At 45.5% G+C, this 23,534-nt stretch overlaps 1 protein-coding gene across 5 annotated transcripts in view; it reads right to left on the bottom strand.

The window, feature by feature from the left end:
• The window catches only part of Gnptab (N-acetylglucosamine-1-phosphate transferase subunits alpha and beta), a 66,845-nt gene that overhangs the window by 35,766 nt on the left and 7,545 nt on the right, over nucleotides 1-23,534 (bottom strand). For 3 of the 5 annotated variants that reach the window (XR_015624179.1, XM_087557823.1, NM_001427158.1), the window contains exon 2: nucleotides 9,340-9,425. Coding sequence is in view for 2 of the 5 variants with exons in the window: in XM_087557823.1 (XP_087413949.1) it covers nucleotides 9,340-9,425 (86 nt within the window). In the remaining 3 variants the exon portion in view is untranslated. Of the gene's footprint in view, nucleotides 1-6,685; nucleotides 6,890-9,339; nucleotides 9,426-23,534 lie in introns of all 5 variants that reach the window. The other 2 variants (XR_015624180.1, XM_087557824.1) reach the window with 1 other exon arrangement.

Below are 23,534 nucleotides of genomic sequence, written 5' to 3'. Positions count from 1 at the left end.
ATTTGGGGAAAGATTCTAACAGAACTTATATTTAAGAGGTTAAATTTAAGCTGGGTGATGGTGGTGTACGCCTCTGATCCCAGCACTTGGGAGGCAGAGGTAGGCAGAGTCTCAGTGAAGCCAGTAGTCTATAGAGTGAATTCCGGGACAGCCAGGGCTACATGGAGAAACCGTGTCTTGAAAAAACAATAAACAAACAAAAACAACGGAAGAGTTTAAATTTAGACATTATCAAAGACAATCAGTGAAAAGGTCACAGAGGGATGACATACATGGGCGAGAGAACTGTGTGCTTTCCCCAGCCGCTACTGGGGGAGAGGTGTCTATCAAATAGGCCTCTGTGAATTTCATTATGTTAGAAACTTTGTAGAATCATTTGATTCTCACAACCACCCTTAAAAAGGTTGATATCTTTCCTTTTTAAAGATTCTTCTCAGGGCCGTCTAGATGGCTCGGTAAATTCAGAGTGCTTGCCCCACAAACCTTAGACCTGAGTTTGATCCCTAGAAAGGTAGAGAACACAGAGTTATCCTCTGACCTCCATGCATGCACCATGGCATGCCACCCCACCATCGTGCACACACCAGGATGGTGACGATGACGATCGTGGTGATGAAGATTAATGGGGGCTGGGGATTTAGCTCAGTGGTAGAGCGCTTACCTAGGAAGCACAAGGCCCTGGGTTCAGTCCCCAGCTCCGAAAAAAAGAACCAAAAAAAAAAAAAAAAGATTAATGGAGGAAACTCTAAGAGACAAAGGGAGCTCCTTAGAGGCCTTAGAGCTCTGTGGTTGAGCATGGAGTGATCACTGGGCGCAGGAAAATTGGTTGAAGTGGAGAAAGTTCTCAACTGGATGTGGTGATGACAGCCAGGCAACACTGTGAATGCATTTGGTGCTGCTTTTAACCACACACTGTAAAAATGGTTAAAATGCTAACGTATGTGCTATGATATGTAATGCTACAAGAAAATGTCAAGCAGGTGAGAATAAGGATTTTCTGGGAGTAGAGGGCGTTAGTTTTAGAACTCAGTTTAGAGTAGATAAGCTATCACTCAGCTACTCCACAAATAAAGGCTTGGCAGGCTCAAAAGCCAAGCCTGTCATGGCCTTGGTGGGGACAGGGTGACAAGATTCCTGCCCCTGGGACAGGGCCCCCAGTGTGAACCTCTGCAAGTGTTGATGCCTGCCTTAGGCATAAGGCTTGCTTGTATAATGCACATATTTCACGTTCCTCCGTACTCCATGATGATCTGAGATAGCACAAGTCCAGGAGGTGAAGGTGTGGCTAATGTCTCTGAAAAATGGTAAATGATGGGACCTTCAGGACAGCCCTTAAGGCTGTAGAAAAGAACTCTAGGTATATAAGTTTGAATTATGATTTCTCAACTATGCAAAATGTAAGGATGCAATATGAATTGTGAGGGGGGGGGTTCATGAATCTAAAGGGACAAAGGCAGCTCCACTATGAACCAGCTTGTCAGAAAGATACAAAGGCAGGCAGATTCCTGAGTTCAAGGCCAGCCTAGGTCAGAGCAAGGTTAGGCACAGGTGTGGTAGAAATGGTCGTTTCAGGGCAGGGTTCTACCCAACTGGTTTATCTCTTAACAAAGGCAGACAGATCTATGAATTCTTTTGCAAGGCTAAGAAAATATATGCTTGCTGTCTCTTAAGAATGGGAGTAAATTCTGGATTGATATGTAAAAATAAAAGACTGGACCTGTGTTCTGCAGGAGATGAGCTATCCAGAGAAATTTTAGGATAAAAAGAGAACTGCTTGGAGAACAGACACACACACACACACACACACACACACACACACACACACACACACACACACACACAAGCACACAAGCAAGCAGGACATAGATGGAGAGATCTCCTAGAGAGAAAGCAGAACAGAGAGAAGCAGACTGGAAGTTCGTCAGCTTGGGTTCATGACCTGATTTTGAGTCATTCTCTTTGCCACTCCCAGACATCTCTTCTCTCAGAAACCCTCTCTATGCGGAGGCTGGTCCTTGGCAATCAAATGCAGCCAAATATTAAAAAATACAGATAATAAAAAATACAGAAAGATAATCAGAAGTTTAAAGAGCAAAACACAGTTAACTAATAGCCCAAGCGAAGTAATGCCCTGTAGACATTCTAAATCCAACCCTTCTCTTCCTTTGTCCCAGAGCCCTTGACATCTAATAAGTTAAATGACTACCCTGCCACCTCTTCTATTAGCTATATAGGTCCTTCCTGTGCACATAAGCACCAAGAAGGCAGGAGATGGACCTTCCTGCTTCACTTCCCAAAGCATCTGAGGTGCTGAGTACAGCACCAGGCACAGAAGCAACCAGTGTCTGCTGAAAAGCTCTCGGCCTGAGGCCTGAGGATGGTGTCATACCCCCCAACCTGCTTGTTTTTAAATCATCTGCAAAATTAGAATGAGACCCAGGCTAGCCTTAGTGCTTCTATTCATGTTTTGTGTCACCAGAAGGTTTCTTTAGTTCAACTGACTTCACAAAACAAAACAACCCAACAAACAGAAAAAAAAAACAACCAAAAACAACAAAAAACAAACAAACAAAACAAAAAGAACCCAAACACGCAATCCAAACACGCAATCCCACCACTCTGATCCAGACTTCCTATCTGTTTGCTTGTTGACATTTAAGGTGGTTCTTTTCCAAATGAATGGGGGTTTTTTGTTTGTCTGTTTTCTGGTCAGCTTCCAAAGTTTGCCCTTTGTGATACTTTAATTCTGATTATCAGCTTGATAAGATTCGGAGGTGCCCAGGGCGACAGGGAGCCACAGGCTTGAGAGTGCCTAGGAAGGCATTCCAGGGGAGGATTAACTGAGGGAAGGAGCACCCTGGATGTGGGCATCCCCACTGGCTTGGGTACCAGATTGAGTAAGGAGGGGCAAAGGAGAAAACTGGCTGGGCGCTGGATTTCCTGTCTTTGCTTCTGTGCAACTATCTGCTCCTCCTGTCCCACCTGCAAAGCCTCAAGCTACCACGCCTTTCCCACTGTGAATCAGCAGCCAAGGTATTTGGTCACAGCAATGAGGAAATACATGCTCCATTGGTTCTTGCAGTCTGGGCACAGGATTAGGATTCTGGTTGTAAAATTATATATATATATATATATATATATATATATATATATATACACACATACATACATATATATACATATATATATATATATATATATTCCTCATCATGGATGGATTAATTACTTCATGGGAAAATAGTCAAAGTGACCACCACCTTTTGCTTGAAAGATGTGAGTGAGTGATTGGCGGCACCTACCCGTGATTACAAAAGTCATGAGGCCCAAAAAAGGATGATCTTGAGTCAGCCAGGTTATGCCCTCACCCCCACTCCCAAAAGAAATGTGGTGCTTATATTCTAGCTAAGCAAAAACTAAATAAATATGAAGCCAGTTAAACATCACAGGGGAAGACACAGCAAACGTAAGGACTATTTTTAGATTCCGAGATGGCCTTACTGGGAAATAGTTTGGGGTAGCAACGTAGCCCACTGGTAGAGTGTTTTCTCAGTATGCATGAGGTCTATGGCTCCAAGCCATAGGCAAGCACAGTGATGAGAATACGGCATTGTAGAAAACAGTGTAAAGTGTGGAAGTGAGTCAGTTTGGGAGATAGAGGAGGAAACATACCAGGAAAAGGTATTTTCATGTGCCCTGAGACACACGCTTATCCCACTGATCCAAGAAACTAGGGAGACCAAGCAATCAATAGGATGAACCTAGCTAGAAATGGAGACCAGAGAGGTAACAGAGGTCTAGATGCCCTGTCAGGAAAACGAGGACACATCTGTGCCACAGCCGAGTGTGACCCCAGCAGTCTAGGCTTCAGTCTGTTGTTCTCGGGACACCCCGGTTGGTCTCCCTCACCGAGGACAGCTAGGAACTGGCAGGATGTGGCTCATTCTTTCTGCCAATACTCCTTTAACCACAGCTTCCTTCCTCCATCTACGCTCCCTCTTCAGCCCCGTTCTCTTGGAAGAGAATTCACTCACAACCACCACCACCACCACCACCATCACCTCCACCACCACCTCCACCACCACCACCATCACCACCACAGACACCTGTCTCTTCCATGAGACAGCCAGCTCCCGGGGCAGAAGTGGAACTGTGCATCTGCGACCTGCCTTCCTAGTCACTTATTTTCTCTCTTGCACCTCTAGGCTGTCTCTCTCAGCACTGCAACAGTATTCAGAAACATCCCCTCTAGGTGTTCCCTGCACACTCCTTGGTGGACCTCGCACAGCAGCCGGAGGCTACGCAGAGGACTTATGAACAGGTTGCTGCCTCCGTCAGGTTCTAATTGTGAGCGTCTAAGGTGGCCTCGGAATGAATGCTCTTCCGGAAGAAGTTCTGGGCTAATGCTGCTGCTGCCCATTTGGGCAGCCGCACGTTGAGGTCAGCTGACGTCTATGTAGCTGTGCTCCATCCCCCCTTACTGCATGGCTGGTCTTCTATGTAAGAGTAATGGATTCCTCTAGGTCACCACTTGCCTGAGGTATAGAATAGCACCTCCTATGAATGGGTTAATACATACTGGTTAGACAAATAATTATAATCTCATTACAATTTTACTATGGTCATTGTTAATGTTTTGAGGGGTTTGCCTGCAGGTGTGACTGTGTACCCTCTATGTGCCTGGTGCCTGCAGAGGCCAGAAATGGGTACTGGCTCCCCTGGAACCAAAGTTACAGACAACAGTGTGCTGCCCTCTGGGTGCTGGAAATCAAGCCCCGGTCTCCTGGAGGAGCAAGCGGTGCTCTCCTTAGCCCCAGTAACTATCATTTCTTCAGCATTTCCCGTTAACATCTGTGACTCAGTATACCCACACACCTTATTCAAGGTCACTCCAAGCCGAGTCCCCCCCAGATGGTCTTTATTGTGGTGTGTGTTTGTGCTTGTTTCTATGTGGCAAAGAGGACAATGCTCATGTGTGGTGGGCAGAGAACAGCCCTGAGGTGTCAGTTCTCATTCCAGTCATTAGGTTTGTGTGTCAAGCATGTGGAATCTAAAAACGTAAAATACAACCAAACGAAAAAGCAAAAGCAACCCCTGCTTGATTCAATATACTTTTCAGTGGAAGGTTGGAAAGGAAGGAAGAAAGAATGCAGCATATCCTGAAGTTCCCCTGGGAGTGACTCATTCATAATGTTTTTTTATTAGAATCAAGGGATATAGGTAGGGCTGGAGAGATGGCTCAGTGGTTAAGGTCCTGAGTTCACTTCCCAGCAACCACATAGTGGCTCACAACCATCTGTAATGAGATCTGATGCCCTCTTCTGGTGTGTCTGAACACAGCTACAGTGTACTCATATACACGAAATAAATACATGAATCTTTTAAAAAAGAAAAAAAAAGAAAAGAAAAAGAAAAGAAAAGAATAAAAAAAGAGAGAGATAGGTAAATATTCAACTGAGGAAAACAACTCAAGTTCATAAGTCATTTATATGCTGGTTCTTCTAATGAGCCTGTTATCACATGTTTAACTCGTAGGCTAAATGAAAAGCCTGACGGAGCCCACATGACTGGCTCACAGCCCTGAGTCAGTTGTTTTTCTACCAAGCATGGCAGAGATGAGTCTGAGTCTTTAGTTATAGTCACTAGACCATGATCTTGGTTTCCACTTGAGAAGGACGCCTGTGACTCGGAATGAAAAGGACGGTGACACACATGTGATTGTATTCAAATCACTACCTGAAAGTAACAGTCACTTCCCAGACCCCCAACCTGCAGCAGCAAAGGAACTTAAAATGGTTTGATACCCATGCTTTACACATGGTGCCCCAGGAATGTCTGCCCTGAAATCAGGAGCAATGGATGATTCATGTGCTAGCAACGAGTGGACGCACAGACTGGGATCTCCTCTTCGTTCAGAGCAGGGGTAGGTGGTGGCTGCATGAACCTTTGATCCCAGAGCCTGAGAGACAGAGGCAGGCAGATCTCTAGATCAAGTTCCAAGACAGCCAGGGCTACACAGAGAAAACCTGTCTCAAAAACAAAACAAAACAAACAAACAAAACAAAAACCCAAAAACCCCAACAACCAAACCAACCAACCAACCAAACAAAAAAAAAACAGCAAAAGAATAAAAGCTTTCAATAAACATTACAGTATGAAGTGCAACTTGAAAATGGAAGAAACCTTAGCACAAAGTTTTAGCCTGCAATCCCAGCCCTTGGGAGTCTGAGGCAGGAATCTAAATGCGAGGCCAGGCGGGGCTACATATTGAGATCATTTTTTTTTTTTAAACTCTAGTGAGCTGGGGGGAGGTGCACATCTTCAATCACTGCACTCAGGAGTACAGCAGGTGGATCTGTGAGTTCAAGGCCAGCCCAGGCTACACAGCAAGTTCCAGGCTAATAATGAGACCCTGTCTCAAACAAAACGAAAAATCCCTTAGAAAGAAAACAAGAGTATTTGATGAAAGCCGCTGACCTTGGGCTCAGAAGCCTGGAGCATGCACTGCTCCCGGAAGACCTGACTGACTGTATCACTCAGTTCCTGACCCCCTTCAATTCCGGCTCCACGAATCCAATGCCCTTCTTCAGCCTCTGTGGGCACTGCACTCACACATACAACCCCCAATACAACCACATATACATATAATTTGAAGTTAAGACAAATAATGAATTTTTAAAAAACTTACTGAATTCAAAAATCTGTATTTCCTAACAGCTTATCTTTCTTCTCCTAAAAGTCTTGGATTTCCTCACAGCAGAGACTTACTGGTCTGTGTGCCACCAACGTGCAGCCCACAGTAAGGTACACAGTAGGTGCTCCATAAATGTACGAGTTCAGGAGGATCACTTTGGAGTGTTTTGCAGGGGTGAAGGTGGGGTGGGAGAATCACCTTGTGGAAGGGCAAGACAGAGAGGCAGGGAAGTGACACATCATGATGAATCCTTTCCTGAAGCACTGGTCACCAGGCCGGCAGCCTCAGGACCATCAGGAAACTGGTTAGAAACTCAATTCTCAGAGAAACTCTAAGACCAGTAGACTCAGAAGCTCTGGGGTGGGGAGGAAAAAACAACAACACTACGCTTTGCTCACACTCTGCTAGCATGTAAAGTTTAACCACCACTGTAGTTAGGGAATGTTTCTCAGCCTTACGTGGGTCTGCTGGCCTCAACACTGAGAGCCATCGGGGCCTACAGGAGCTTTGCTTATAGTTACTCATGGCTTCCTTATTTGCAGTGGGAAAAGACAGCTTAAAGCTATGAGCTTCCTAACATGTTGATGTTTATGGCTTACGATTTTCTTGAGGGGCAAAGGGGAATAAAATGGCTGCTCTGCCAGCATAAGGGTTTGAGCCTTGGGACCAAAACAATGAAACTATCATGGTCTTCTGTATGTGTGGAGGAGGAGGTAGGTATGTGCGCACACAGGCTGGAGGACACTCTCCAGGGTCATCTAATTCCTCAGGTGACAAGGAGTCTCACTGGCCTAGAGCTTATGGAATAGGTTAGACTGGTTGCCAGGAAGCATGTGCTCACCCCCGCCTTCCCAGCCCCGGGATTACCTGGCTACTTTGACCTGGGTTCTGGGGACCAGAACTTACAAGCACTTTACCAACAGATCCATCTGTGAAACCCAGACACCATATTTTCTAGGAAATCCCATCAAAATTTAGAGAGATGCATTCCAGTGATTTCTGAAGTTTTCTGTTCCATTTAACAGAATCAAGCTAGCTAGCATCGTATAGCTCCCAGTTTCAATCTGTTTACACAGGATGGTTTGGTGAGCCAACCAAAAGGGAAGGATTTTTGGAGAAAACTCCCGCTCACAAGGAAGGACATGGGGAGGGGCATCTTTTAATAGCCTTTCCAGACAACAGTTTATACTGTGACACTAAACTCAAGTCAGCCATAGCAACGTAAGGGTTAGCTGCTGTGTGGAACCTGAAAACTCCAGAATTCTTACATTAAAACCTATTGGCCTTTCTTGCACATTGAACAACTCAATTATTAATGCAAGATTCCGTAACATCACCCACTGGAAACCAACGGTCTCTGGCAGATATGCCAAATGTCGATACATTTTATTTATCATCTTTAGTAATATTGACAAATGTGATTGCAGAGATGGGACCGAACCTAATGACAAAGACTGCTAATGTCTCCATATTGGAAGCAAGTTCTATAAACCTGAAGATGCAAATGCTGTCATTACTAATAAGTACTATTGTTTGCTTTCCTTGGGATGAGAAGATCACTGTGTTCATTGACGAATAAATAGAACTAAGTCCGAGTAATCATGCTATTGTCTGCTCTATAAAGAACTAAGAGTTACCATGAAAAAGATGGCTAGTTGAACTTGTTACTGAATTGCCCAAGGACATTTCCTTAATTAAATAATCACCATGCAGTTAAGGTGAACATCATCTAGAACAGTGCTTCAATGCTGCAACCCTTTAATGGAGCTCCTCATGTGGTTGTGACTCCCAACCATAAAGTTATTTCATTATTTCATAACTGTAATTTTCCTACTATTATGAACCATATTATAAATATCTGATATGTAGGATATGTTAGTCAACCCCTGAAGGGGTCATGATGCACAGGTTGAGAAGCACTGATCTAGAGAACTAAAAGGCATTGTGTGTACTCAAGGGTCCAACGTAAGATCAGGCTAATAACTGCTCTGCTTCATCACCAGCATTTATACACAGAATCTCCCTATTCTGTTCCCTTTAAGCAATGCAGTGGTAAATTAGGGCGTGAACAATTTTACCACTTGTTTTTTTATACCATTCACTAATGTATATAGTTTTTTAAAAGCAAACAACATACAAACATGTTATAGAAAGATCGTTTATGTCACTGAGCCTGCTGCCTGTGGATCAAGATGCAGAACTCTGGGCTCCGTCTCCAGCACCGTGTCTGCCTGCACAGTGCCAGGGCTTCTGCCAGGATAACGGACTGAGCCTCTGATCCTGTAAGCCAGCCTCAATGAAATGTTGTCCTTTCTAAGAGTTGGCATGGTCATGGTGTCTCTTCACAGTAATAAAATCCTAACTAAGACACCCACTTACTTACCTGATGTTTTTGAAAAAATACATTTATGGCGCTCTTGCTACATAACTATAAAAACTTCATGAACCATTTCCAAATAGGAGCATATAACTTGGCACAGTTAGAATCCATGCTCCTGGCTACCTATATTTGCCTCAAAGGTGAGAGGTGTGTTTTGTGTTGCCATAAACAACCTGGAAAGATCTCTTTAACTAACCACCATATTTAATACATGACTTATTACTTAAACTTAAATAACAGGTCCTCTACAAAATGACTCTTCTCTTACCGATTCTGAAAGGATTTCCCAGCAATGTTGTCTCTGTAGGAATCAAATAAAACATGGTATTGATCACGGCTCCATTCCAGAACCACCTACAAGAAAAAGAAAAATACCAACTTTCTGTGCATCAAGAACTAACAGTTCAATACAAACATCTACTTCAAGTTATAAACAACTGCTAAAGGGCAGACGGAGTGGTCCAAAGCACCCCTCCATGCCTGTTTCACACCCAACTCCCTGCTTGGCTCAGTAAATCAGCTACAACTGTGGCTCACACATCTGAGAAGACTTAGGTTCTCACTGGCCTTGGACTGGGGTCTGGGAATACAAACTGTTTAGACGGAAGTGATGTTTGAATGGGGTCTAGAAGGATGAGAAAGACAACACCGGCGAGCTGGAAGAATGTTTAGAGCAGGTTGCTTGAGGGGCAACCTTATGGTTGGATATTTCTTCTTCCTTTTTATTTAAAAAACTGTGCATTGATGTTTTGCCTACAGGTAGGTCTGTATGAGGGTGTTGGAAGTCTGGGAACCGGAGTTACAGACAGGTGTGAGCTGTCGTACAGGTGCTGGGGATTGAACCCAGGTCCTCTGGAGGAGCAGACAGTGTTCTTAACTGATGAGCCATCTCTCCAGCCCCATGTGGTGTTGGCTTTTTCAAGCAGAGACTAGGTAGATACTAGGAGAGAGGGGCCAGGAAGCTGTGCCCTGACTATGGGCTGCCCTGCTGTGCATGGGTTAGCAGCAGCTCTCAGGAAGACAGCTGAAGGACCCTAGTTCTTACTAAAGTGTAAGAGCTATTAAAAAGCTTGGCATGGTAGAAAGTAGGTAGGTTATGGGGACCCTAGGGGCTTTCCCAGGTTTACACCCACCACCTCAGATCAAGATTAGGCCAAGTACCAGCTTCCCGCCTCGGGTCAAGGCTAGGCCAAGTTCCATTCTCCACCCACAGTTCTCAGGAAGAGCAGGGACATTCTTGAAAATCCAAAGAATGTACTGATAGTCACCTGACCCTCTGGTCACAGAGTTCGAATGCATATCATATGCTTGCTAGCCAATAGATTCAAAGGTCAATATGCTTAGCCAATAAGTTTACATTGTAACCTTGCTGATGTAACCTGTACCCCTAAAAAGTATAAAAACTGCTTGTTACAGCCATTTGGGATCGCCTTCCAGTCACTCAACATAAGGGGCTGATTGAAGGTCGGGTCCAACATGCCGGAAAATAAACCTCTTGTGTTTGCATTGAACTCCGTTCTCGTGTCTCACTTGGGGGTCTTCTGGTAGTTAAGACTAACTTCGAGCATCACACAGCCTATGTACCCCCTAAAGTCTGGGAAGGGCTCTCCTTGGAGCTCAGAACACCAACAGCAGAAGAGACCAACATGACTTTATTATGAGGTTTCCACTGAAGGCCTTGCTACAGAAGCTCCCCATGGATATTCACAAATATCTGTGCACAGGTCTCGTCTTCTCCTCCATTCCTGAGCACTTCTACCTCTGTGTAATTTGCTCTAGGCCTTGTCAACATGGCCTCATGCATCTCATGGTTTTTCCTCCTTTCCTCTCAGTGGATTTGCCTACGAGTGCACAAACATGTTCTAAGGACTTTGGAAAACCTTCCCTGAACTCAACCTGAAATCCTCTATAGCTTTCGGAGACATCTGTACTCTTCTGAAACCTTCAGTCCACTCTACCGCTCCTGCCCTCGCCCGTCCCAGTGACCCAGTAAGGCTCTATGCTACACTGACAGTCCAGCACATTCACTAGCTCTCTGCCTTAATTCTTGAGAGCTGATCAGCTCTTCTTTCTAGAAGCTCGCCCCCCCCCCCTCTGGTGGATTCCCTGCCACAGGCCTTCTAGCTTCACGATCCTCCTCTGCCAAGGTAGGAGGGCTGCTTACAGATACGAGGCTGAAGGATTCCCGGCTATCCAGGATGATCCTGCTATCGTCATGGTGCGTGAAGTTAGACATGAGTACAACTGTCTTCCAATTGGACTTCAAATTCCTGGGGAAGGACCGTGTTCTATCTCTGACGTCACACGGAACCAAACTCACAGCTGTAAAATGTCATCGGCACTGTGAAATACACGTGTGCCAACTTACAATAGCAAAGGTGCATGGATGTCATCGGCACTGTGAAATACACGTGTGCCAACTTACAATAGCAAAGGTGCATGGATGTCATCGGCACTGTGAAATACACGTGTGCCAACTTACAATAGTAAAACTGCATGGATGTCAGTTTATTGAGTACAAACATAGCAATTCTTTGGGGAAACAAACCACGAAATTAAGTGAGGAAAATTTCCCTTGCTGGCGGGTTGTTCAGAAGATGCAGTAGATGGAAGGGAGGGTGTATGACGTCACCAAGGGTCACACTTAGCTGATATGCTGTTTCTTCCATGTGCCCGCTCCCGCCAGAAACACCAACCTCGCCAAGTCCAAAGTGCTTTGACATATTAGAAAAACAATTCCTTCTTTCTTGGTTCAACCCAAATGTTCCGTGGAGTGTTTTGCTCCAACAACTTTTATCTTGACTGTTGCCTGTGAAGTCAGCCACGTATTGTCTGCAACCCCACCCCATGCCTGGCTGTTTGCTTTGCTGTTTTCATCTGAACGTTTTCTTTATTTCTGCCTGCATGTGTGTCTGTACACATGTACATAATGCCTATGGAGGTCAGAAAAGGGCATCAGCTCCCTCGGACCTGAGCTACAGACAGTTGTGAGCTGCCACATAGGTGCCGGGATTCGAACTTAGGACCTGTGGGAGAAGAATAACCAGTGCTCGTAAGTGTCAAGCTGCCTCTCCAGCCTGGGCTTTGATGACCTTATTTACTATTTCTCCTGTTAGCCAGGCACACTAGACCTTTTATTAGACAGAGCACAGCTTCTGGAACCTTCATTATTATAATGGTAAACTACTTAAAGCATTACAGGGCATCAGTGCAAATTTAAAATGTACGTGGAGATTAATTCCACTTTTGACATATGAAACGCTAGGTCAGCACTTGAAGCTTTTCCTCCAGACGCCATCCTCTAAACCAGTGGTTCTCAACCTGTGGGCTCACATAGCAGATATCTACACTATGATTCATGACTGTAGCAAAATTACAGTTATAGAGTAGCAATGAAATGATTTTATGGTGTGTGTGTGTGGGGGGGTCACAACATTAAAGGGTCACAGGATTAGGAAGGTTGAGAACCACTGCTCTAAACCATTTTCCTCAGAATACGGTTTGTGGGTAAACAAACAGACCCCACTGATCAGGGTGGTTTGTTGGTAAAATCTGCGACTAGATGAGCTATAATGTATTTATGAAAATCATTTGTGATATAACATACAGGGGTATTAGTTTTAAAAATAAATACCATTAGAAGGAAGCTCCTTAGGTAAAAATGTTTCTTTGTGTGTCTCTCCCAACCCCCCACCCCGTGTGTGTGTGTGTGTGTGTGTGTGTGTGTGTGTGTGTGCATGAATGAGCATGGATGTCATCGATGTCCTCTTCATTTTCTCTCGACTTATTTTTTGAGGCAGAGTCTCTCATTAAGCATGGAGGTCACTGATTCTGCTAGGCTGGATGACCACCCAGCTCTGGAATCCACCTGTCCCCACTTCTCTATCCAGGACTGACTGGAGAACCATGTGTCTGCACGAATTTTTCCTGTGAACGCTAATGAAAAGAATCCAGGTTCTCGTGTTTGCAGAGGGCCCTTTACTGACAGAGCTGTCTCCCTGCCTCAGAGTTTTCCTCCAGGCGGTCCCTCCCTAGCCATACCCCACCTCTGTATGAATGACAGGCCAGCCTTGCCCCTCCTCTGCATGAATGATAGGCCAGCCTTGCCCCTCCTCTGTATGAATGACAGGCCAGCCTTGCCCCGCCTCTGTATGAATGACAGGCCAGCTGAGAGTGCTGAAGAGATACTCCAGCAGTTAAGAGAGCACTCTTGCAGAGGAATGGATTTTGGTACCCAGTGCCCACATCATTGGTCGGGTTACACCCTCCTGTGTAACTCCAGTTCTAGGGATTGTATGCCTCAGGCCTCAGCCAGCAATTATAGAGGAGGAAGGTCTAGAAAGATGGCTCAGTGGTTAAGAGCACTTGTTATTCCTGAAAAGAACCCAGTTCCTTCCTGTGTGTCTATAACTCCGGTTTCAGGGAATTCAACACTGTCTTCTGGCTTCCTTGGCATCATGTATACACATGATAGATACATAGACACCCATGCAGGCAAAACAGTCTTGTAAGAGTGTTTATATGGAAGCATGTTTATATAAATAAAGTGTATATAAAATAAAGATAATGAATAGGTTTTTTAATGGGAAAAGAGAAGAGTTGGGGCTGGGATACAGCTTAGGAGCAGACATGTGCATGACACGTACAGAGAATCCCGTATTCATCCCTCATAATACAAACATCCAAAGATTTATAGTCAGAAGATATGTACTTGAACCTGGTACTCATCATCTTATTTACCCAAGTTTTTCTACAATGTATACATTTGTCAAAATATCCCACAGCACCCTATACACTTATGCACAATTTCTACATGTCAGTTCAAAGACAGGATAACTGTCTCCATGCTTACAAGGTAAGAACTCGATCTGACACTTTTAATTCTAGATCCTTGCGCAAAGCCTAGCACAAACATCAACGAACACTTTCAAACAAGGCTTATGGATGGACGAGGGTGGAATCATGGAACTGCTCACCATTCCCAAGTTTCTCTCCAGAACTTTCTACGTTGGATCCATTTGCACAGGGTTGTGGTGAGGTAAGAACTAGAACTTAAAGAGGCAAAACAGCAGGCTCGAACATGGGGCACACAGCACTCTTTGCAAAAGCACATCGATGCGGATTTTTTTTTTTTTAAACTATGGCGAATGTGGCAGATTTCCCTGTGCAGCTGGAGGAACACGTGAACTCTACATATCATAGCTAGGGCTTTTCCTACAACCAGAAACCCAGCATGCCTAAATTATGGTATATTTCTTAGTTTCAGATAATAAAATTTAGTTTGACATTATGAGAAAATAAAATAGACCAAGTGACGTTTAAAATATCCCACGGCGTAGAGATGTATAGCACTTGGTGACGCAGCACCTGCCCAGGCTAACAATCCAGGGCTTGAAGACACTGGCTGTCTCCCAGACCTTTACAAAGTATCGTCCTACAAAGCTACAGTAGTAAACCAGCATGGTGCGGACACAAATGCAGACACGATGATCAATGCAATTAAAGATCCAGAAATATGGACTGGAGAGATGGCTCAATGGTTAAGAGCACTGACTGTTCTTCCAGAGGTCCTGAGTTCAATTCCCAGCAACTGCATGGTGGCTCACAACCCTCTGTAATGGGATCTGACGTCCTCTTCTGATGTGTCTGAAGACAGCTACAGTGTACTTACATACATAAAATAAATAAATTTAAAAACACAGACTTCTAAAAATCCAGAAATAAATCCACACATCTACCAACACCTGATTTCTGATTTAGAAAAAAAAAAAATGCCAAGGATACACACTGGAAAAAGACATCGTCAACAAATGGTGCTGATTAAGCTTGATGTCTGCATGTACAAAAATACAAATAGGCTTATCACCCTGCACAAATCAACTCCATATGGATCAGACTTTAACCATAAAACCAGATACACTAAACATGACAGAAGGTAGAAACAGCCACGAATACATTGACACAGGATAAGACTTTCTTAAATGGAGCACTGTTAGCACAGGCATTAAGATCAACAATTAATAAATGGGACACCATGTAAAAGTAACCTTTACTCTCCTGTAGTAACTGCTGTCTGGAGGCTTACTGCCTCCATCTGCTAACCTAGGCCTAGTCCTGGAAGCTTCTAGTGCTTGCACAATCTAATCTAGGTGTAAAATGTCTTCAGCCTCTGAGACTTGTGCTGAAAAACTTCACCCTTTCTTCTTCTTTCTGAACTCTGGCTGGCTGGTTCAACTCAGTTATTCTGCTCAAACTCCTCTCCCAGCTGATTTATTCAATCTGGCTTCTCTCTCAAGACCTCTCCTGAACTGCTCTGCTTGGCCTCAAACTAACTCTAGCAAGCTAATCTTCTGGCTCCTTCTCATTCTATCTTTACCTGTGTCTAGCTTGATCTCTCTTCAATCTCTCTGTGAAACTCTCTCGGTAAAACCGCCTCCTTCTCCCTCTCTGTGCTACTCCACTCTCCCTCTCAACTGTACTGCCCTGTCACCAGGAGCTCTACTGTTTTACTAGGCTGTACTCTCCTCTCCTCTCCTGTACTGTCTGTCTCTCCCTTAAGGAGCTTCCCTTTCCTCTCTCTTCTCCTGAGTTAGGCATATCCTATTCTGTCAAATTTCTTTCTGACTTTGTCACTTGGTCTGCCTCTCAATTAGACTTCACTTTCACACACGGGTGCTTCCTTCTACAAACTAACTTTACCTTCATTGTTTGGGATTAAAGGTGGGTGCTAAGGGTATGTCTGTATTCCAACCAGAAAGATTAAAGGTGTATGCTATGGGCTGAGCCACAGCCTAAGGATAAACAGGCTCAAATATCCTGAAACAACCCTGTGAAACTGAGATTCTGCACGGCAAAGGACTCCATTATTTGGACAAAGCAGCAGCCTACAGAATAGAAAAACATTAAAAAACAAAACAAAACAAAACAAAAAAACCAATGACACGTCTGATAAGAGGGCTAATCCAAAATATATTTAAAAAAAAACTCAAGAAACTAGACATAAAACAAAACAACCCAATTAAAAACAGGGTACAGATCTAAACAGATGTCTCAAGAGAGGAAAATCACATGGCTGAGAAACAAATTGTTCCACATCCTTAGCCATCAGAGAAATGCAAATCAAAATTGCTTTCAGATTTTATCTTCCTGTCAGAATGGCCCAGGTCAATAACACAAGTGACAGCCCAGGCTGTGGAGAATGTGGAGTAAGAGGAAGGAACACTCATCCATTGCTGGGGGAGTACAGACTTGTACAGCCACTCTGGGAATCAGTTCCTCAGAAAGATGGCCATCGATCTACCTCAAGACCCAGCCCTCCCACTCCCGGGCCTATAACCAAAGAATGCTTCATCCTGTCAGATACCCGTTCAACTATATTCATTGCCACAAACTGGAAACTACCTAGATGTCCCTCAACGGAAGAATGGATAAAGAAGACGTGGTTCATTTACACAATGGAGCACTACTCAGCTGTTTAAAGAAACAATGACACCATGAAAAAACAAAACTAGAAGAAAATCATTTTGAGGTAACTCAGACCCAGAAAGACAAACCTGGTATGTAATACTTTATACATGTGTGTTGTTAAGTCAATGATAGCCAAGCTAGACAGTCTATAGAACCACAGAGGTAGGTATAGATTAAGGGAGTGGAGGAAACTCCTATGTAGAATAGATAGTTATGGATGGATGGGTGGGTTGGAATGGGAGGCTAAATGAGGAGCAGGAGGAAAAGGGGGGTTGAGGGAGGAAATACAGGGAAAGACAGCTAAAATTAAGGGTCATCTGCCGGGTAGTATGGAACCTTAATACAGTAGAAGCTTCCTAAAATATATACATACATGAAAGCAATCTCAGTGAAATTGCCAAATACTGAGGGAGACAGGGTCCTAGTTGGCCATCTCTTGTCACCAAACGTAGCTTCCAGTAGGAAGACTGGGTTACATCTAACTGAGTTGTTGGCCAAGGGGGTCCCATGGGAATCCTTAAACAACCCCAGCTGTGGCCAAGACTGTAGGCTACTCCCCACACACTGACAGCAAGGCTTCACTGCTGCGGACAGCACCTACACAACTCCCTGAACATGGAGAAATTAAGCTTGTGCCTACATGGAACCTTTACCCCTAGGTTCCAGTGCGACCGACCGTTCTCAACCTGTAGGCTGTGACCTCTTTGGGGTTCAAATATCAGATATCCTGCCTATCAGATATTTATATTATGATTCATAACAGTAGCAAAATTAGTTATGGAGTAGCAATAAAATAACTTTATAGTCTGGGCCGCCACAACATAAGGAACCCTATTAGGAACCATTGCAGCGTTAGGAAGGTTGAGAACCACTGTTCTAGTGTCTTTGGTATAGGAGGGTACAGTGCATGTTACCAAATGAGACACAAAGACCAAGCCAGCCACAACCCTTGGATCTGCAATGGTGTCCTGCCTGCATGAGATGCTAGGGCGATGGTGGCACAAAGCTTGTGAGAATCACCAACCAATAACTGACCTGACTTAAACCCAGTCTGAGATGGAACCCATACCCAACACCACTTGGATGACCTACAACCAGAGACTAGACAGATAGCCCAGAGACTTACGGTACCTGGGACTTAGTATTAACAAATGCTACTGGTCTAAAAAACAAACAAACAAAAAAAGCAAAAAAATAAAAGAAAGAAAGAAGAAAACGTAATGATAAACTGAGTCCTAATGATATTATGCCATATTCAGACCAGTGCCCTGTGTGAGGAGAGTGGGGCTCAAGACAGGGTTTCTTTAGGTAGCTGTACTGGCTGGTTTTGTGCATCAATTTGACACAAGCTGGAGTTATCACAGAGAAAGGAGCCTCCCTTTAGGAAATGCCTCCATGAGACCCAGCTGTAAGGCATTTTCTCAAGTAGTGATCAAGGTGGGAGGACCCAGCCCATTGTGGGTGGTGCTGTGTCTGGGCTGGTGGTCTTGGGTTCTATGAGAGAGCAAGCTGAGCAAGGCAGGGGAAGCAAGCCAGTAAGTAACATCCCTCCATGGCCTCTGCATCAGCTCCTGCTTCCTGACCTGCTTGAGTTCCTGTCCTGACTTCAGCATTGTGGAAGTGTAAGCTGAATAAACCCTTTCCTCCCCAACTTGCTTCTTGGTCATGATGTTTGTGCAGGAATAGAAACCCTGACTGAGACAGTAGCCTTGGCTGTTCTGGAAGTGCCCTGTAGACAAGGTTGGCCTTGAAATCAGAGATCCACCTGCCTTCTGAGTGCTGGGATTAAAGGCACGAATTTCTGCCCGGCTTCAACTGTAGTTTCTAAAGGTTTGATAGCCACACAATACAAGCCAGGCACAAAGTGATTTATACCCGCATGAGAGGATGTTGTAAGTGGAAATAGTGGCATGAGGTTGTCTGTATGAAGTGGGTGGCTGCTGATCACCGTGGTGCTGATCACCGTGAACAGGGTGCTGCCAGGGTCCCATCGTGCCAGGTATTTTGACATTCTCAGGGTGTTCTGTGTTCTATGCTGGGAAGTAAGTTAGGGACTCAAGTACACACTAGGTTCAGACCCTGGTGGTTAGTCAACGGCAGTGTTACTCCTCACTGAAATTATGGCGGCCTAGAAGTAGACAAATGATGGCGCCATGGACCTCCTCCTTAACCAGAAGTCATTCCCTCCCCGTGGCCAATGTGAGATTCCCACGGTGATCAGTAATCACCCACTTCATACAGACAACCTCGGGCTACCACTTCCACTTCCAACATCCCCTCGTGCGGGTGTTAAGTCACTCTGTGCCTGGCTGGTATCGTGTGGCTATCAAACCTTCGTCTAAGCTGCTCTACAGAGACAAAGGGGCATTCTGTTCACAGCTCTGTGAGGCACCAGAGCAGCCCTCCTCCCGCCGGTCCTCTGACTCTTGCGTCATTTCTAGTTTTCTTCTCTATGTCCTGTTTTCTTCATTCTGACTACGGTCACCACGGTCAGCATCTTTTGAACTGATTCGACCTCTCTTTACCACCGTTGGACTGTGAGTTCCTCAAATACAGAAGGAGACCTAGCCGAGAACCTGACCTCAATAAACACCTCTGTAAATCTGCCCTGCAGACAACTTCTGAAATTTTGGTGAAGAATCTTTATCCAATAGAAATAAAGGAGAAATGGACATAAAGGAAAGAAAGGCAGCCATGGTAAGGGGCAGGAGAGATGGATCTGTGGCTTAGAGCACTTGGCTGTGCTACCAGCGGACTGGGTTCAATTCCCAGCACCCGCATGTGGGCTCACAACCATCTGTAACTCCAGTTCCAGGCAATCTGATGTCTTCTTCTGACCTCCAAGGGCATTAGATATGCACAGGATGGCTTACATACTTGAAGGCAAGAACGCATACACATAAAACGGGTACATCTATTAATAAAGGATAAACAGGCACGTCAAGGAGAGAGGATTAACCAGAACCCATAGAAAGAAACAAACTTAGACATCAACTTAAAAGCGGGCCATAACAGCTTCCCGTCTCATTGCAGAAAGCCGTGCCCTCTGTTTGAGTGACACTTGGTCTGTAGGATGTCTCTGAGATCCTTTCTTCTTGCTTAATGTGCTGTGTGGATGAATCAACCACAGGCTGACTAATCGCCCGCTGAAGATACTGCCGTCTGCATCACAAGACTGGAACGAACTGTCCCGAGACTGGAACGATTTAAAGTGGCACGCTGTGACTACACATTGTCCACAACAACACGGGCTTGTTGCTTTCTAGAAGGAACTAGAGAGGACATCTACACAGTGATTATAAAAGTGCAAGCCATTATTAATAAAGTGCTTGCCCCTCTGCTATCCCAGTAACATGATACAGCACACCCAGGGAGTCCTTGTGAGCTTCTCTGCTGTCTCTAGGGGGACACTTGACAGGCATCAGCTGACAGAGTGGGTCTCCCACTTCTGCCGGCATGAGCTACGCAGCTAGAAGAGCTCCCCAGAGAGGACATATGGCACTTAATTAGTGTTTATTGGATGCTCTCCACCGGGCGTTTTGCAGGGTGCCTTGTAGACATCTGACACCTCATTTAGTCCACCTGTCATCACTAGGCCTAGTCACCATCGGTGTCTTAGTAGAGTTACTACTGCTTGTGACAAAACACCATGACCAAAAGCGACTTGGGGAGAAAGGAGTGCACTCCACTTACACTTCCATGTCTGTTCATCATCAAAGGAAGTCAGGACGGGAACTCAAATAAGGCAGGAACCTGAAGGTAGGAGCTGATGCAGAGGCCATGGAGGATGCTGCTTACTGGCTTGCTTCCCCTGGCTTGCTCACCCTGCTTTCTGATAGAACCCAGGACCACCAGCCCAGGGATGGTATCACCCACAATGGGCGGTGCCCTCCCACATTGATCACTAATTAATAAAATGTCCTACTAGCTTATGGAGACTTTTTTTTTTTTTTTTGATTAAGGCTCTCTCCTCTCAGATGACTCTAGCTTGTGTCAAGTTGACATAAGAACAGCCAGCAGTCAGTGAGCAAAAGTAAGTTTCGATGCCCACAGTATTCCTTCAACAGATGCTCACGGAACACCTACCGTTAGGGACTGGGAGTGCCAGCTGCCTAATTTGTTTACTGTTGTTGAGGGAGGTGTTAGTGGAGTAGCTGGCAAGGATGCAGATGACTGGGCCTCCTGAGTGTTCCTGTCTTACCCGCTTCTCCACGCCCTGTCACCGGTCTCCTTCACCATGACTCCTGCAGATGACCAGGCCCACAGTCTCTCACAATCTCTCTCAGGATCTCTCAAACCTTGTACCACTGGTGAGGGGCCCTCACAGGCTTTTTGTTTTGTTTTGCTTGTTTTGTTTTCTGTTACAAGGATTGGGTTATTATCACTTAGCTGTACTCCTGGGTCTCAGGTATTAGATGCCAGTACCTAGCCACCCTAATGGTACTCCCAAAATCCCCAGTGCAGGGGGAGAGGTGACTACAACTATACCAGTCACCCTTATACTAGCCTTCTTTCCAGTCACAAGGGTCTACACACACACACACACACACACACACACACACACTCCTCATCTATCTTCTCACTTGCCTGTTTTGTGTACGGCAGAGGTGTGTGAGTTCTCCAGCAATGCATGTAGAGGGCAGAGAACAACTTGTGGGAATCTAGGAATCTGATCTCGCCTTCTCCCATGGGTCCTGGGACTCGCACTCGGGTCACCAGACTTGGTGGCAGGCAGGCGCCTTTCCTCACTGACTCGTTCATCTGCCCTTTTTGATGGTTCTCCCAACGTCAAGGCCTTTCCTCTGCTTCTTTGGTTGGGAAACGGTAGTTTCTCAATATCAGACCAGCCGTCGGGCCTGGATCGTTCTTTACTGTGGGGGATTGTCCCATACGTTAACAGAATCCCTGGCTTCTACACGTGAAAGCCAGCCTCAATATTTCGCTCCATGCCCAGCTAGGACAATCTAAAATGTCTCCAGATGCTGTTTAACATCCCCTGGGGAAATATCGCCACAAATTAAAAGTGAGTGCCCGGGTCGGCCCTGCCCTCCTCTGTCCTCTGTGCGATCTGGTCTCCTGTTGAGTTTACACAGTATCAGGGTAACGGTCCTGGCAGGCCACCGTACAGGTCAGTCCTCACTGCCTCTCTCCCACACACCCTCACATTTGCAGCACTGTGATAAAGTGCCTTCAATGCCTCACCGCACAAGCTCCTTGTCAGCAGGAACCAAGTCTCCTTCTTGATTACTTTGCCCCGGGGAGCCTGGTTAAGTATTTCCTGACTGACTGATCGAGCCTGGCATTCTGTGGGGACAGCAGAAATTTAAGGTTAGAGACATCATCTCTGAGCCCAGGTTGCTGGGTACAGAATGGGAAGTTAGGTTTTATCTCCCGAGCATGCCAGATCAACTTCGTGGTAGCTGCAACTGAGAGGCCGCCATAAACCTAAAAACACGTGTTTCTTCTAAGGTACCAAATGCAAGAAACCACATTCAGGGCCGAGTAAGTAACTGACCAAAAAGCAGAGTTTCCTACAGAGTGGGAGCTCACCCCTATCATGGCATAGACGACCTGAGGCTAGGAAGCTCTGCAGAAGCGACTGTCATTCCGTAACAAGGACTACGACAGAAATGGTCGCCATCTCCCCAAGCCCAGGGCAAACACTCAGCGGGATCGCCGGTATAGCTCACAATAGTTCATGATGCCGGAACATGCCAGCCCTGCCTCACACCCGAGAAGTGTCAGCTAACTGTTCTCACGGGAAGGTGGTAGTCAATGGCCTGGAATCAGGGCACACTCCCTAGCTGGAACCAAAAATAGGTATGCCACGTACCGGAAGCGGGTCACACACAAGACAGAGGCCAGGACCCAGCTCCACCCCCACAGAGACAGAGGCAAGATGAAAAGCTTTAGAGACTACAGAAGGAAAAAGCAGCCCATCTAAATGAAAGTGACATTCGGTCTCACCAGGGATGACCAAGTGACACTTGTCACCAGTGTCACCAAGTGACAGCCCCAAGCATGGTGGTAAGAAGTGGTCTCAATACTCTTTGAAGGTCTTCAGTAGAGAAGAAACGTTGACACTTGCCAAACCTGAGGTGGTCACCTCAGTGGACACCTCGGATGGGGTTACATGGGAAGGACTTCCTGCCCTTGTTTCTTGCTGCTTTCTGCAGGCTCCCAGTGGAAAACAGAGGCACTGAGCGAGGAAAGGGGCAGGCCCACAGACCCATTTCCTCCTTAGTTTTTGGGTTTGCTGTCTGTTGCAGGCCTAGTGACAGGAGGCTTAGGCTTTGGAATCTGTTCCTCTCTGAAACTGGCCACTCTGACACAGAAGTCACAGTTTTGTAATCTGATGTGACTGCAAAGTGTGCGACTGGCCTGGAAAGCACAAAGATCTGCCTATTCCGGCTCCCCATAGTTGGAATTAATGGTGTATACCACCATGTCCAGACCAACAGAGATGTTTTTGTCACCAAGGAGCACCACACATCTTGGGCCCAAGCACAGTTAATGGCCCGTCCTCTGTGTTCCTCATAAAGGAACTTCACTGCTAGGTAGTACAAATGTCTGGGTGTTTTCAGGCACCATACTATGACACAACAGGTAACAATGCCCGGGAAGGAATTGCTTAGGTCTCAGGGAAGTTCTCCCTCCACTTCTGGGGGAGCTCTGGGACACTGGCGGAACACCAGACTGCTGCTTTCTTTCTCCTGACACTGTTAGGGCTCAGGGCGAAAAGAACACCCATGATAAACATGTCCGTCTGCCACTGGAGGGGAGTGGGAAGTACGTAAAGAAATAGTCTTGTGAATCCTCGAATTTAAAGACTAAAAGGAGCAGTGAAAAGGGGTAAGGGGGCTGGGGACTGCTTCAGACACAAACTATCTGTCAGAGACCATTGTTTTGCTTTCGCAACATGCTAAAACTCATTAATAAAAAGATTAGATCTCAAAATCTGACGAAACGCAACTAGGGAATATGTAGATATGTCAC

Source organism: Rattus norvegicus, chromosome 7, assembly GCF_021556685.1.
Source record: "Rattus norvegicus strain SHRSP/BbbUtx chromosome 7, alternate assembly SHRSP_T2T, whole genome shotgun sequence".
Lineage (NCBI taxonomy): Eukaryota > Metazoa > Chordata > Mammalia > Rodentia > Muridae > Rattus > Rattus norvegicus.
The sequence above is the reverse complement of the archived record's forward strand: the minus strand, read 5'-3'. Positions and strand labels throughout refer to the sequence as shown.